Here is a 14,995-nt window from a genome sequence, read left to right on the forward strand (position 1 = left end):
CCAAGCTGTCAGGTTCTTTTGTGAATACAACAGGTGTCTACACAACGTGTCTGTTTATACAGCACACAGAAGGCAGTTTCATATATGTCATAAGATATATTGTCACTACACAGTATATTCCATTAAAAGGCATAACCATATTGGCCAGAAGCACTTATTGTACCTGGGGATGAGGCACGCCACAAAACACTTCCGGTTTCCTCTCATCTTTTTGTGTTTAAGCATAACTTAAGTTATCCTTATAATTCCACACAGCAAACTAACGCACAAACTGAAATCTTGTACTCTATCTCATTATCCACCCTAAGTTTCCCGACCACCACACAGATGATTTCAAAAACAAACACTTTATTTAAAAAGTTCTAAATTCCAATATGGGATCATAAACAAACACTGAACATTGTTTTTGCAATGTTTCAGTTTCCATTTACACGCAATGTTCTTAAACCTTCTACATTTCTGGCAAAACTAGGGCCTTTGTCTCTTATGAGAATGGCAAAATGAAAGAATTCCAAGAAATGCAAAAACAGCTTAAACACCAGCATATTGTTTCTTAAGGCTAAGGTCTCAAGTTACTTCTTCCACAGTGTACTGAAGATACTTTTCAAATCATTTCTAATTACGTGATAATGATCAGAGGGTCTTGATCGTTGCTCCCAGGGGAGAAAAAAGGACGGACCGTTCTGTCAATTCGCTCTTGAAAAGTGTAGATGATGGTGCCCTCATCAACATTGTAGAAGCGGATCTTCTCCTCCTCATAGTCCACATCGATCCCCACTCTTCTGGGAACGTCTGTGTCCAGTGGGGTCTCTGGGTCAGTCAGGGCCGTCAGCTTCCCATCCCAAAGACTCAGGACCCAGAAGCCTGTTTGAGGGCTCAATGTCAGCTGACCCTTCCTGTGGACCAAATCTGTGGCCACACCCAGCTCCCAGGACATCTTGCCTCCAACCTCTACCTCCCAGTAGCACCCCTTCTTGTTCAGTCCTATGGTGCCCAGCACACAGGGGTATTCATCGAACCGCTCTGGGGTGTCTGGGAGAGTCTGTCTTCTGTCTGTCCACCTCACTTCTCTGCAGTCTTTGGACACACACAAGTAGGGATTGATTGTGTTCACATCCAGGGTCACTTCCACTGTACAGTAGAAGGTGGAAGAAAACAAAATCTTTTTAGAAGGTGGAAACCTCTAGGCACCAACTGTCTCTTAAACCCATTCAGGGAAACAGCAATGTTTTTCTTCAGGAGATCTAGGCATTAGAGTGATTTAGGTTGGCCATGGCAGTACCCTATGAACAGCAAAAGAATTGGTCTTTACAGACTTAGACTGGGATGTACTGGTCTCTTGTTGAATCGCAGCATGAAGATTACTGTCCCTCTCAACTTTGTGACTATACTGTATAATGTACATTACTACTTACCACTCACTGAGCGGTCTGGTTGATCCTTTTCGCCTGTTTCGTCCCTCTCATGTTTTGCTTGAACCTCTTGGCCGGTTTGGTCCTCATTGGCTGGAAATAGACAGCAGTAGTTAATGTCAGGTAATTTGTAGGACATCCATTGAGTCTCTGGTCAATCAATATTGACACTTACAACATGTCACTTATGTTAGATAAATCACCGACCTCCTATTCCACATTGCTAAAGGTAAGGCTGGAGTCTGTGCCATATTGGGAGTCATTCACAGTGGGGATCTGGAACAAACTGTTCACATATAGGATTGGAGCCAATACCCTGACTTTCTTCACAAAATGGCTGAAAAAAAGGCTGAAATTTGGATCAAATATCTAAAAATGTAAAGATGGAATAAAGGAGTTAAATATGTTCATTCTAGAACAAAGAGGATTGAAAAGAGAATCATTCATGTGTTGATGGAGATCTGTGTGATGAAGTTGTCCTGTCACACAATCTGGAAACCTGCTACTGTAATACTACAATTAATTTGCCCTTTAATTAACAATCTGAATTAAGGTCACCCATCTTTAATCCGAACACTGAGAGTTTTATCCCCATTTAATTTTGGAAATTCAGGATCTGAAAGTGATACAGAAAATTTGATTTTCCTTAAGAATAATGAATTTTACATGAAGCAAGACATCTTCGGATATCTGACACATTGTCACATTGGGTTGCTTAGAAAATGAAAGGTTATTAACTAAACTGATATGTATTAATGTAGAAGTCAAGCTGCAGTTGTAGGTGGAGTTACGTGACTTTGATGCACAGAAACTCTTTTCATGTTGTGGCACCTATAATGTGTTGCAACACAGTGGGGAAGATGTCACAATAATAGAGGTAAAAACTCAGTATCAGACTTAGACTGGGAGTCATTGGCCTCTTGTTGAATCTCACCATCGGGACTACTGTCCCTCTCAGCGTTGTTCATTACTCAGTACAGTTCAGTTCATTACTACTTACCATTCGCTGTGTGGTCTGGCTGATCCGTTTGGGTCATTTGGCTCTTACGTTTTGGTTGAACCTTTTGGCCTGTTTGGTCCTCATTGGCTGGAAGCAAATATAGACAGCAGTAGTTAATGTTGGGTAGTTTGTAGGACCCTCTGTTGTGTCTCTGGTCAATCAATGTTGAAGCGGTGAAGTAAGCCAGGTCCTGACATGATTTTCTCAGCCTTCCAAAAAATAAATGCATTAGGTCACTTTCATGAAAAGAATATACGTCATTCTGTTGCTGTTGAGCTACAGACATTGAAAGGCTCTTTTTTACATTCCAAACACTAGAAATAGTCTTTCTAGGCTCCAGGAGTCAACAAGACGAGAAAATGAAAAAGGTTTGTTAGATCTTCACTTGATTGATTGGCAGACAACCAAAGGAAAGCAAATAAAACATAGCTTTCTCTCTGAACACCTATAAACCTCCCCTAAATGGTTAGATTTCACTGACTGACAGCTAGTTTTATCAGAGAAGCATAAAAGGCCTGTGACCCCTGTTTCTCTCATCTTTGAGACTTTGAATATAGCAAATCAGGATCTGAAAGTGATACAGAAAAATGGATTCTCCCAGAGCTAGTCTCAATTCATATACATTTTTTTCTTAAGGACATCTTCAGACATGTCAAATTCGGTTGTCAAAGAAAGTTATTAACTAAATTTATAATGTTAATGTAGAGGTGAAGCTGCAGTTGTAGATGGAGTTATGTGGCTCTGATGCACACAATCACTTTTCATGCTGTGGCACCTATAATGTAATGTGACATTATATTCAAATTCTCTGACATTCCCCATGTGAATGACAAATGAATATCACCTGCTGCTGATGTTTTTGATCCAGCAGGTATAGCATTTCAGGTGAGGCACACTGCTTCCTTTCCTGCTTAGTGGGTATTTTTATAGATAGGGATATAGGCTCATATTTATTTAGTGGCATCTGGGGTGCAGAAAGAGATTTAACTGCAGGATGCATTGTATTTAGTTAGAAGGCAAGTCATCTCTTGTGTGGCCTCTGCAGGCATATTAAGAGTTTAATGCTTAGTAGCAGTCTGGGGTTTTCTGGGTGACCAGAATGCTAGGCCTCCGAAATACCTTGTTTGTAAATACAGTACATAAGGTAACTTGTGTGTTGTATGTAGTGTAGTTTCTGTCCTGTCATTGTAATAATTATTTGTTTACCAAGAGTGTCTGGATTGTTACTCCTCTCAACAAAGCTGTGCCAGAGAAATAATTCACGTGCCTCCAATTATACTAACCACTCGGGGAACATTTCTAGAAATTACTTACAAGATGGGGGTTATGGATAATTATTTCACTGATTGACTAAACCGCTCAGTCAAATCCTGATTTTCACCCTTTTCGTAACCCCCCATTTGTATTAATATAAAATGTACTATATAAAGTGTCCAGTCTGGGGGTTTCTACTGTGGGATAACAGAGCGTAGCAGGTATTGTAAGGGGAAAGTCATGACCTCCACTATTCATATGTTATGGAGTTCAGTCCACAATTCAGCCCTCATTACATTGATTCATATAAGATTTAAACCAATATAAATGAGGAAACAGCTATTTTACTTTCTGTACAATTTGGAAAATACATGCCAGCAGGCCATGAGAGCACACACATGGCTTGCTCAGACAACGGGCCAGCCCAGAATGCCCACCGCAACCTTCCACCAATTTGAATGGTTGCCAAGGCAGACCTTGGCCTTGGAATAGTGCACGAGGCCAGTTGTGGCGTTATGGAAAATCAGTGTCAGACATTACTGGACAAAAGCAGAACCACTTCCTTAGGAGGGGAAGGTACAGTCAGCTAGAGACACATTAAGCCAATGAAGTGTCTTCCTACAGAAACAAAGCACCAGCCCTTTGACCAAATATACCTGCTATATTCCAGTTCCCTATGTTTATCATAGAGTATTGGATAATTTGAGGAAAAATTAAGTTCCTCTTAGCACATGCTAAAATGAGCATTATGCATTATATGGTTTAGAGAAATAGTTCTCATCACTTGCACAAACAATAACAGTCTTTCCTGTGGGGAGTCTTGTTTAGAAACCTGTCCCATCTCACTATGGTGTCCCTTTCTTATCATTTGCACTGAAGTTGGTCTATCTTTGAGGAGGTGAATGAGGGTAGCTTTGGACTGTGGAGGTCCTGGGCTCAGGGATTCTGTCTTTGTGAATAAATTTACACAGTAGGTAGCAATTGATGTGTAGCCTGCAGACACTAGAACAACTAAGTGGTCTACCTATTACAAATCACTACAAACACTTCACAAAGTAGAGGACAAAACTTTCGTACTTACAAGGACAAAAACATACATCCGTTTATTGAAGAGTGTGGCTTCCACAATTGAACTCCAAGTTCTCCAAGCAGCACAAGTGATCATAAATAACAAGATCCACCATCTACATATACCCAGGTGAGACAGCAATGTAAAGACTAAACATTGTTAGGTACTTAATTGTTAATAGATAAATGACTATAAATATATTGTGTATTTATTATGAGGCACAATATAAATGTTTAGAATTTGAGATTTGTAACATACCCTGTTGTTTTTGGTCTTCAGAAGTGAACACATAAACGATACACCCTCCTATTACTACACCCAGTCCAATTCCAAAGGCTGCAGACACAACATAGGGGCGGATACCATCTGCACAATTGAGAAAGAACACAAAAATGATTGCCATCTTCTGATCCAGATCAATGCATCATCTTCAGTATAACTTGATGTGAATATTTACATTATCAAAATCATTTCCCCATTTCAATGCACAATATATGCAACAAATCCTATTCCTTAACTTAATTCTCCCAGGAGGGAATTTTACCCTGTAGGCAGGTAAAGGACCAAACACATTACACACTACATAACACACAATAATTAACACATGAACCCATTAACAAAAATGAGACATACATATGTAAGAAAGAAAACACACAAGTTAAAATATATGTTTAATTGTCCAAATTAAGCAGGTTAAGTTGCTCTTGAATCTAGGCAGTCTAAATCAACACATACAGTAGATGGAAGGTGGTCAACTTCACTGTGCAAGGGGTGGTCATGACAGTCAATTATATTGGCCTTCTGCACACGTGCTTGACGTACAGTAGATCTCTGAAAGCTGTAGTTGTGCACCAATAGTTTTGCTAGCTACCTTCACAATTCTGCTCAGTCTGTTTATTGCATACAGTACATGAAGGTTACCTAACCAGGCTATGACAATAAATATTAGGACAGATTCAATGAAAGTTCCATAGAATAGTACATACATTAAAAGAGCAGAGTTTTCTTAGGAAGTAAAATTTCTGTTGGCTCTTCTAACATGTGGAATTTCTGTTTGTCAAAGGTTAGTTCAAAAGATACTAGTAACTGTTGTGACCCAACAGCCCCTGAAAACATCACAACCTTGTACTTCCCAAGAAGAGCCTCAATATATATATATATGCATCATTTGAGACCCTCTAGGACAGAAAAGGCAGCAAAATTCAGCAACCTCAGTCTTTAAATTTGACATGCTCTCATACTAGAAGTCGTCCTGTAGTGTGCCGCCGGCTTAATCCCTCACACCTGAGACTGTTTAGACAGGAAATGAGCAGGCCATTTCCTCACAGCATCTTGGGACGTGTAGTTTCCATGTCTCCTACACAGAGGAAACTACAATTTTTTAAAGACACAGGTCAAAGAGGGTAAAGGCTTCTCAAAACTCTAGGCCCATAGTACACTCCCTCTATGACCCTGCCCCACATTTCGTCACACTTTTGACAATTTCAATTTCTTACTCCTCAATGTTGGTTTTGCAGGCAGCGGATGCTTTCTATAATCAATGATCATGTCTTCGGTTTTTGACACATTAAGAAAGGAGGAAATAATCCACTACAGGCCCATGATCAGTGTCTATGTCTTGGAGGAGACTGACGGTGACAGAGTCATCAGCAAATGTAATAATGTGTCTGTCTTCCTAAGGGCTTCTACATCTGTCTGTATACAGAATGTATGAGATGGGGGACGGCACACAGCCCAGAGCGGGCCCAGTAAGCCTGCTCTTATATCAAGGCTCTGATATAACACTGTTTACGATCACTCTTTGTGATCTGTTAGTCAAAATGTTCTCAAATGACTTCTAAACTAAAGAGGTCAATACCACTGGTCGGAAATCATTTTATCTTGGGACATTTGTGTTTAGCAACTGGTATGATTGTTGCCTAGTTCCAAATTTTGGGTACTGTTTTCTGATTCAGAGACATTTTGAAAATATAATGAAATATTGTACTGAGTTACACAGCACGTGACCTTAGCCTTAATGATTCATATCATTAATATGGAATATCATTAATAATGAATATCAAATTCTTGAAAATGTCTGAAACACATTTAGTATCAAATTCATCCTTGGTGGTAGCGGAGAGCTTCTCTTTAAGTTCCCTGACGTCTCCACTAAAGTCATGCTCGTCAGATCTAAGGTAAAAATGATTAAGTCCGTCATCCAGCTCTTTGTTGGTGTTTCAACCATCAACATACAGTGTGATTTTGGATGAGTTTACTTTTGTCTGTAGCCCCACCATAGTTTTCATCCCAGTCCATGCAGTTATCACATTATTAGAACTGAGTTTGCTTTTGAATTGTATCTTCTACTTTAATTTTTCCTTTCTCATTTCTGCTCTAACTTCAGATCTGATTTCCCTCTTAACAGACTCATTATTTGCTGTTATGAAGCAAATGCAGTTTTTTTCTCATTTTCTTTGTTGGGATGTTCACCGCAATAGTGTTCTGCGGAAATACTTCCACAGAATCATCCCGCGGACCAGGCTGGGTCCACCGTAGCAGGAGCTCCCTAGAGTATCGAATGTGGAGGACACAGCTCAGGTGGACTCTGTGTATAGTTTAAGAGAGTCACTAAAAGTAGTAAAAAGGTAGCACCAAACAATAAATGATTATCTTGACTGGAAATGGACTCACACAGGACTTTACAAAAAAAAGTTAGGGCTCCTTTCCACCAGACAAGAAACAAACAACCTGCTGCCATTCACTACAAGAGCAGAACCCCTAGTGTGACCACTCATTCCGCGAAACGACAGTGTTTATTATTTTATGCCCCTGTTACCCCACCTCCTGCAGGTACACAGCACTTGCCGTTCTAGTGTGTACAATAAACGCAGAGTGATGGTGTCAACAATATCTACATGTATACAGTAAGCTGTAGCAGGACACAAAGAGAACGAACAATTGCTCTTGCATCACAAAAAGATGGTGTCTGAGTCAGACAACACCCAGGAAGATATGTGCACATTTTTACAATTCAGCAAAATGGGACATTACTAGAAATGTCAGGAAGTAACCAATATTCACTTTTGTCATCTTAAGAGTTTATAATTCCTGTTTTTAAAAAAATGGGTGGTATTATTTAGGCAATAACAGTTTTATAAATATGGCTCCAATTCTACAGTCATGTTTATAAAACTGTCTTCTAAATAGGTGATTAAAATGACTGTAAAAGGAACAAATATGATTCTACTGTATCTCTTTATTGGTTTTTCCATATAGTTTCTTTTTCACATCTTTTACAGCTCAACAATATGGGACATTACTAGAAAGGGGTGAATATTCTTGCAGGGTACTGTGTGCATACAACAGAATTTACAGTCTGAAACCTGCTGAGAATAATTGTACAGTATGTACATTGTAACACCCCTGCCAATTAAATAAATATAAAAACATCACAGTTTTTGTTTCTGTAGTGATGAAATGCCACTGAATAATTTCCTGTTTAGATGTGCAACATGGCCTTGGTATTTTAAGGATTAAATTATTTATCTTAAAGCACTGAACTGTACTAAAAGCACTTGTAAAGTAGGAAATATTAAAACACATACTGTAAGTAACATACAGCAAGTAACAGATCACAAAGGGACTTATAAAATGCTGATGATTTCTCACACTTCATATTTTATCAACTGACTCAACTGTTCAATTCTCAAAGTGGTTTTACAGTACAACTTCAGGTTGTGTATTAACACCATGTTAATGAAAGAGTACATCATTTAGTACAGTGGTTCTCAAACTATGGTACGAGTGGTACGCGGAGCGCCACCAGGTGGTACACCATATGACCCTGGAACTTTGTTGTGTGCACTGAAAAATCGGGACGGGTTTTCATATTTTTTATTTTAATACGTGTCGAATACGCAGCCCACGTACTACGACACAGAGCTACAATGTAATTCTATTCCGTTCTATAGGAATGCGTGCTACGAACGAAAGCGGCCAATTGTATTTAAAAAAAAGCTATCTCCAGCACATAGGGAGGTAGGAGAATGTGCGTGACTTTGGAACACCGCCAATCTTGTAAGCACAGGAAAGTCGAGCAAAACAGAAAAAAAAACTTACCTCTTAAATCAAAAGCGTACAAAGAATGACTTCGAAACATTCCCTATAAAAATGAGAAGAAGCAATGTAAGCGCAGTATTCCTATTCGTTTCCAACATTAGTAACCTGGGATACCGGTGAAAAAGGCTTGCTTTCTGACTGTAACTCCCAGGTGACCTCGAGCTCACAGCCAGCCTCTGCTCACTAAGGCCTGGGCCATTTGTTCCCCTCTGTCACTGTTCTTGGGTTTTCACCCCGAGAGTGTTTCTCGAAGTGTTTCTTGCACAAACCCGCCTGACAGAGTAATCCAGCCATCTGCCTGAAACTGCCAGAGCCTTGGACCCTGACACCGAGTCAGAACCCGACTACTAACCGGATTTCTAGCTCTTTTCTGTGTGTTGCAGGGCCGCTGATTCTGCCCGCCTGCGCCACTCATGCCCTCACATCCCCTGCCCTGCCCGTCTGCACGACTCCGAGATAAACTCTGAGACCTGGTGGTCTTTGTGCAAAAAAATAATAATCTGCTACACTCAAGACTTTTGAAATGTAAAACAACTTCTTTCTTAATTGGAGGATGAACTATTTCTAAGAGTTTCGTAAACCCGACATTAGTAGTATAATAAAGCAATAGATGGGACCTGACTTGTCCAGTGTATTATATATGCCTGAGAATGATATATCTGAGAATCGGGCTGCGAAGCCAAGTGCGGAACTAGAGAGAAAAAAAACAGGAAAGCAGCAGAAAGGGCACTGTGGACAGCAGAAACGGGCAAAGCGGTGACCGGTGACGAGTACGCAGCCGCATCCGGAAGTGTACGTAAATACCGAGTATTTGTGTTTTTTTTATTTGTGCATAAACAACAAACATTACAATACAAGCAAGAGTACATATAACAATTCAAGACAAAAACATCGTCGGGGGGGGGGGGGGGGGGTTATTACAAAATAAATTCAAATATAAATATAAATACCGAATTTACAAAGTCGGAGTGATATGAAAACACCAAAAAAAAGGCAAAAAATGAAGAACGGCACTTTTCTATTACCTGTGTGTCTTTATCACATTCCACCCAGTTTTGAGGATGTAAAAAATGTTGTGCTATAAATGTGACTTTACCTTGTCCGGGATTTTTCTCTGAGGCAGGTTTTAGGGAACATTCATTTTTGAAAGATGCTACCAAGCTTGCGTCGCTTAATGTAGCGAGCTTCACGCTGCTGAGCCTTCATGAAAGGGGAAAGGCAAAGCTCTGCCAAACAAAGCACCTAGGGATCCCCCGAGCTATTTTAAAAAAAAGATATAATCCTGTCATTCTGAAAGGGCTAAAATACAGTCTAGAACATATTTGATCACAGCGGGTCAATTTCGACGAACTGAAAGTAGCGTACTAACAGCAGTTCAACCCGTGCTTAATACGCAGCTGCGGTTTAAACTTGTGCTCCACTTTAAGACCAATTGCAACGAATTTTGCCGCTGTGCTTAGTCCGCAGCACCTTACTAAACCCGTTCCCAATTGCAACGAACACAAAGTAACAGCTGCTGTCCCCTAGAGGTGACTAAAGTAGCGGACTGACTTTAACCACCTCTTCATATGGTTTAAGCAACTTAGTACCGTACCTGGCGTAACACTAGATCGCATTAGGAGGCTCCCGAATGTAGTGGAAACAACACAGTCACTACGTACTGAATTTATGCATGTAGAACACATTTCAGATATAACATCCCAACAGAAAGGACTTTCTCTGCAGCCACAAGACGAGACTGACTCTTGACGGCGAAGGTCCCTCTGGCCTGGACACTCGTGTAAGCAGGTGTAGTGGAGTGGAGAGGGGTGCAGAAGATCCCAATAACCAGGCAGAGGGAGAAGATCAGCAAGCACGATTTAGCAGAGCTACACGCCAGCGAGCTCTTCCCCACTTTGAAAGGAAGATGCTGGAACTGACTACAAAAGAACTTCATTTGAAACGTGCTGTAAGCTTCTGCTGACACAGGAGGAGAGATAATAAACGTTATTTCAAGAGAAAATGAAAGTTCTCAAAAGTAAGCAAAAAAGGCACACCGTGGTAAAGAAATGTATTACCTTAAAACAAGTAGAAATGCTTAGAAGGTCAGAGGGACAATAAACGTTTCCTTTTTTTTTTGCTCCAGTAATTGTATACGTTTAATTTCCAGTTCTGTTAAAAATAAAACTTTTAACTTTACTGGTCATTAGTTGGTGTCTTTTGTATCGATTTAGCAAAAGCAGTGTGTTCGCTTGTTCGTCCGGGTATGTCTTGTTCAAGGAAATGAAAGCCGCAATAGTCCAGCAGCGTTCTGTTTCAAACGCTCAGCTGCAGTTCTCATTTGTTTCGCGGCTAATAGCAATTGAGCATCTCATTAGTAACTTCGTACCCTCATCCGTTAAATTGTAGCGTAAATGCAGTTCTTAAGTTAAAAACGAACATTAATTTGTCAGGAAATGTAGTTTAAATATAAACAAGAAACAGACAAAGTAATAATTGGATATTAACGTGGCCTACGTATTAACCTACTAATCAGATGAATTGAAATGTTGTGATGCACAGTCCCCTGCAGTTCGGGCTAATTAGTACAACAACAACGCCGAGCCCTGGGAACCGTATTAAGTACAAATTCAACTGAACTCCAACTTTGTTCCTCACGCTTTCTCGCTGCAATTGAACTCAGAGCTGTAGATGATCTCCAGAAAGTACCGTACTAACTAAACCGCAATTTAGTACGCAGCTGCGTACTAACTCGGGAAATTCGTTGCAACTGACCCAGCCCGTTTTCCTAACGTTTGATATTGCGTAGGATAGGTTTAACTCTTTGCAGCCTGGGCACACTCACCATGTTTTACAACCGACTCCTATTTTGGGTCTGAAAATTAAAAAAAAAATCAAAATCATTTCTAAAGAACAGGCCAGTGAAATTAAGTGCTTTTTATCAGCAATGTGGTACAGTAACAAGATTATTTATTTATTCATAATAATCTTAAACACCCACGACTACATTTATAAACCCTTTATCATCTTGCTGAATTCCACTCTATTATTACTATACTCTGTGTCAGGAAGTGACAAATATTCATAATGTAAACAATTTCTGTTAAAAAAACGGGTGGTACCATTAAGGCAATATAATCGTTTACAAATACGCCGCCAATTCTGGAGTCGCGCTTATAAAACTGTTTTCCAAATACGTGATTAAAACGACTGTAAAGGAACAAATTCGGATGCATCTCTTGTGTTTTTCACATAGTAGCACTCAGCAGTTGGCAAAACTGTATCATAACGTTATTAAATCCATTGCACTTTACCTAGCCAGACTTACTACGTTCGGGCAGCCCCTCTGACTCTGCGTCTCTTCGAGCTTAATTAAAAGAAGCCCCAGCGCCAGGACTCGTTTACTCGTAGCATGGCATTATCAGTTCACGTCCTGTGAAAGTCAAGGACCTTTGATTTCTCACACCGCGAGTCTCAGCTCAGCGATCAGAAAAGTAGGAGGGATTATCGCTCTCCTTTGTGTTCTCATGTTATCCACAGAGAGGCGAGCATTACAAATCTCCGTCCTTGTCGTTTAATTTTTTACACCTGTGTCCTTTAATTGCAGGGCAAGGGTAAGGCGCAGGGTGATTGCGTCAGACAGAGAAAAGGGGAGGAACAAGGACAGGGATTACTACCTGTAATATTGAGTATCTCCAGGACAACATCTTAGAGCCGCGCTTTTGAGCTCGCACAGCTCGACTATCCCCCAGTGTGCTTATTAAGCTCAATGAAACTCTTTACAGTGAAATCCCGTATGAATTTCTTACAGACTTAAAAAAAAACTGCTGACTCATTTTGGGGAAAAAAAATCCAGCTTCTCTTTTATAAAGCCTAGTGTTACGATGTGCTCTGCGGAAAAGACATGCGGTATTTACACGACTGTTAATTGTCTTGGCGTTTTTTTCAGCACCCTCGATTATTCATTTTCAGATCTTTCAAGTAGAATGAAAACAATGAAAAATTGAGCTGCATTTTAAAGATAGATCTCTAACTTTAAAAAGACTAGACTGTTTCTATACATATATATATTTCAATTGGTTCAGCTAATTGAAAGTGAAAACACTGTATATACACTAATGAAACTGACTAAATTCTGTGTTCCTGTTGTTGTAATTATCATCTGATGTAACTCAGGAATTTGGGGGAAAATCAAAACAATACAGTCATCCAAAATAACCTGCTAAATTCATTAGTCACACACAGTCAAATCCACAGACATAATTAAAAGCAGTGTCTGAACAGAGTTTGACCATTTATAACTGTTTATAAATGATAAAACATAAAAACCCCAAACAGTTTCTCCCCAAATTCCTCCATTTCTTATCCGAACTTGGAGTTTGGATTTGATTTATTTTGTGTCTTCATTGATGACATTTGATGCTTAACGCATAACAAGTCATTCAGGTTTAAATATAGGTTAGCATTACCTGTTAACAGGGTTGTCTGTGGTTTTTTTATAAACCGATCTATAAAACATCCATGAGCTTTAACTTGCTGGATCTATCTTGTTTCTCATTGTGCACCTCCTGATTCTGTTCCTCCCTTATCATTTTGTGTCCTCAGTTTTTTCCATCCTTTTAGTGTGTCAGGTTACCCTTGAAGAGAAGGAGAGCTCCTTGCTTCCTTGTAGCCGGACACTTTCAGATCTCACAAGTTAAGGAAGCCTCAAGCTGGTCCATACTGGACTGGGACACGTCAGAGGAAAACTAGATTGCTCTTGTAAGTCATATTGGTGGAAGTTCCCTGTCCCTGTTCCCTGATGAATGATTTCAACAACATATTCCAAAATACATTCTGTGTCAAATCATCATCCCAACCTTCGATAGCCACTTATCCAATTCAGGATCACGGGGGCCCGTGCCTATCCCAGGAAGCACTGGGCGCAAGGTGGGGTACACCCTGGACAGGACGTCGGTCCATTGCAGGGCACACACAGACACAGACATGTACACACTCACATCAGGGTCTTTTTCATTTACAGAAGCCAATTAACCGACTAGCACATCTTCAGACTAGGATTGGAAACTGGAGCACCTGGAGTCCACCTACATGAACACGGGGAGACAGTACAAACTCCACACAGATAGCACCCCAGGTCCAGAACTCAACACAAGGCCCCAGTGCTGTGATCCAGCAATGCTAACCACTGTGCCACTGCTCCCAGGACCTTCCATTTTAAGGAATAATACATTTCACAAGAAGTACCCAGGTAGGCTGCAAGGTATAATAAAGATATTACTAATGTAACAGTGCAGGAGTCGGAGGAGCCGGGGCGACCTCCGGTAAACGCCAACGCCCTGTCTGAGTGGGCGGAGGCGCCGGTGTGAGGTTGGCGAGAACCGACAAAGAAAACAAAATGGAAAAATAAAAAAATACCCCGTCGAGTAGAGCGGCACCCAGACTGGACTGACCCTGTCTAACGGGTGCCCCATTACGGGGTCCGGTCAGGAAAAAAAACCCGCTTGATGGCGGGGACCAGACTGGACTTGGCCTATCTAACAGGGTCCAGTCTGGGAGAGCGGAGAGCGCAAGGCCAGAAATAAAAAGTCAACGTGTAAAAAGGGAAGCCTGCCCCGGTACAGATACAGGACAGGACAGGCAAAAAGAAAACAACGACAAACGACTGCCTCACGCTGGGGTACAATGCCCTCCGGGACTGCGGGTGGAATGACCATGACCATGACCATGACCATGACCATGACCATGACCATGACCATGACCATGACCATGACCTTCCCCTTCCCCTTCCCCTTCCCCTTCCCCTTCCGGGGACGGCCCTGCTCCTCCCTGCGGGGAGGTGTTCAGAGTGCCTTTAAAGAGCCCCCACAGCTGTGGCTCGTCCCTGATCAGTGAGTGCAGCTGTGTTTACAAAGCCATTGCATCGCCCTTCCTCCGGGTCTCCGCCTCCACACTGAACACGCCCCTCCACACTGAATAGTGCCACACTATATATATCATGACTGCTGGCCTGTGGTGTCCTACAGCCAGCACTTTCCCTGGGAAACCGGTTTTCCAGGGCCTGGTGCTCTGACCAGATCTCCTCCTGGTGACCTGTCTTCATGAGTAATTATCCAATCTGTTATTCAATTCACGTTTCACTATTTAATACCGAGGCGCTGCTTAGTCATTAGTCATTTC

General features: G+C 41.0%; 1 protein-coding gene across 2 annotated transcripts; it reads right to left on the minus strand.

Moving 5' to 3' along the window:
- Positions 1-76: 76 nt before the first annotated feature.
- LOC148833658 (E3 ubiquitin-protein ligase TRIM21-like) lies at positions 77-12,431 on the minus strand. Of its 2 annotated transcripts, none has more exons than XM_088916418.1 (7): positions 12,144-12,431; positions 11,661-11,690; positions 8,837-8,879; positions 4,994-5,101; positions 2,413-2,499; positions 1,416-1,505; positions 77-1,131 (listed from the first exon to the last, which is right to left on the minus strand). In XM_088916418.1, the coding sequence occupies exons 2-7, from the start codon at positions 11,661-11,663 to the stop codon at positions 620-622; spliced, it is 843 nt and encodes a 280-aa protein (XP_088772544.1). In that variant the 5' UTR covers positions 11,664-11,690; positions 12,144-12,431; the 3' UTR covers positions 77-619. The 2 variants fall into 2 exon arrangements, with proteins under 2 accessions (XP_088772544.1, XP_088772545.1); XM_088916419.1 differs by having other exon boundaries at positions 12,130-12,250.
- Between the last annotated feature and the right edge of the window lie 2,564 nt (positions 12,432-14,995).

The sequence above is a fragment of the Atractosteus spatula genome, chromosome 5 (assembly GCF_055471065.1).
Source record: "Atractosteus spatula isolate fAtrSpa1 chromosome 5, fAtrSpa1.hap1, whole genome shotgun sequence".
Lineage (NCBI taxonomy): Eukaryota > Metazoa > Chordata > Actinopteri > Semionotiformes > Lepisosteidae > Atractosteus > Atractosteus spatula.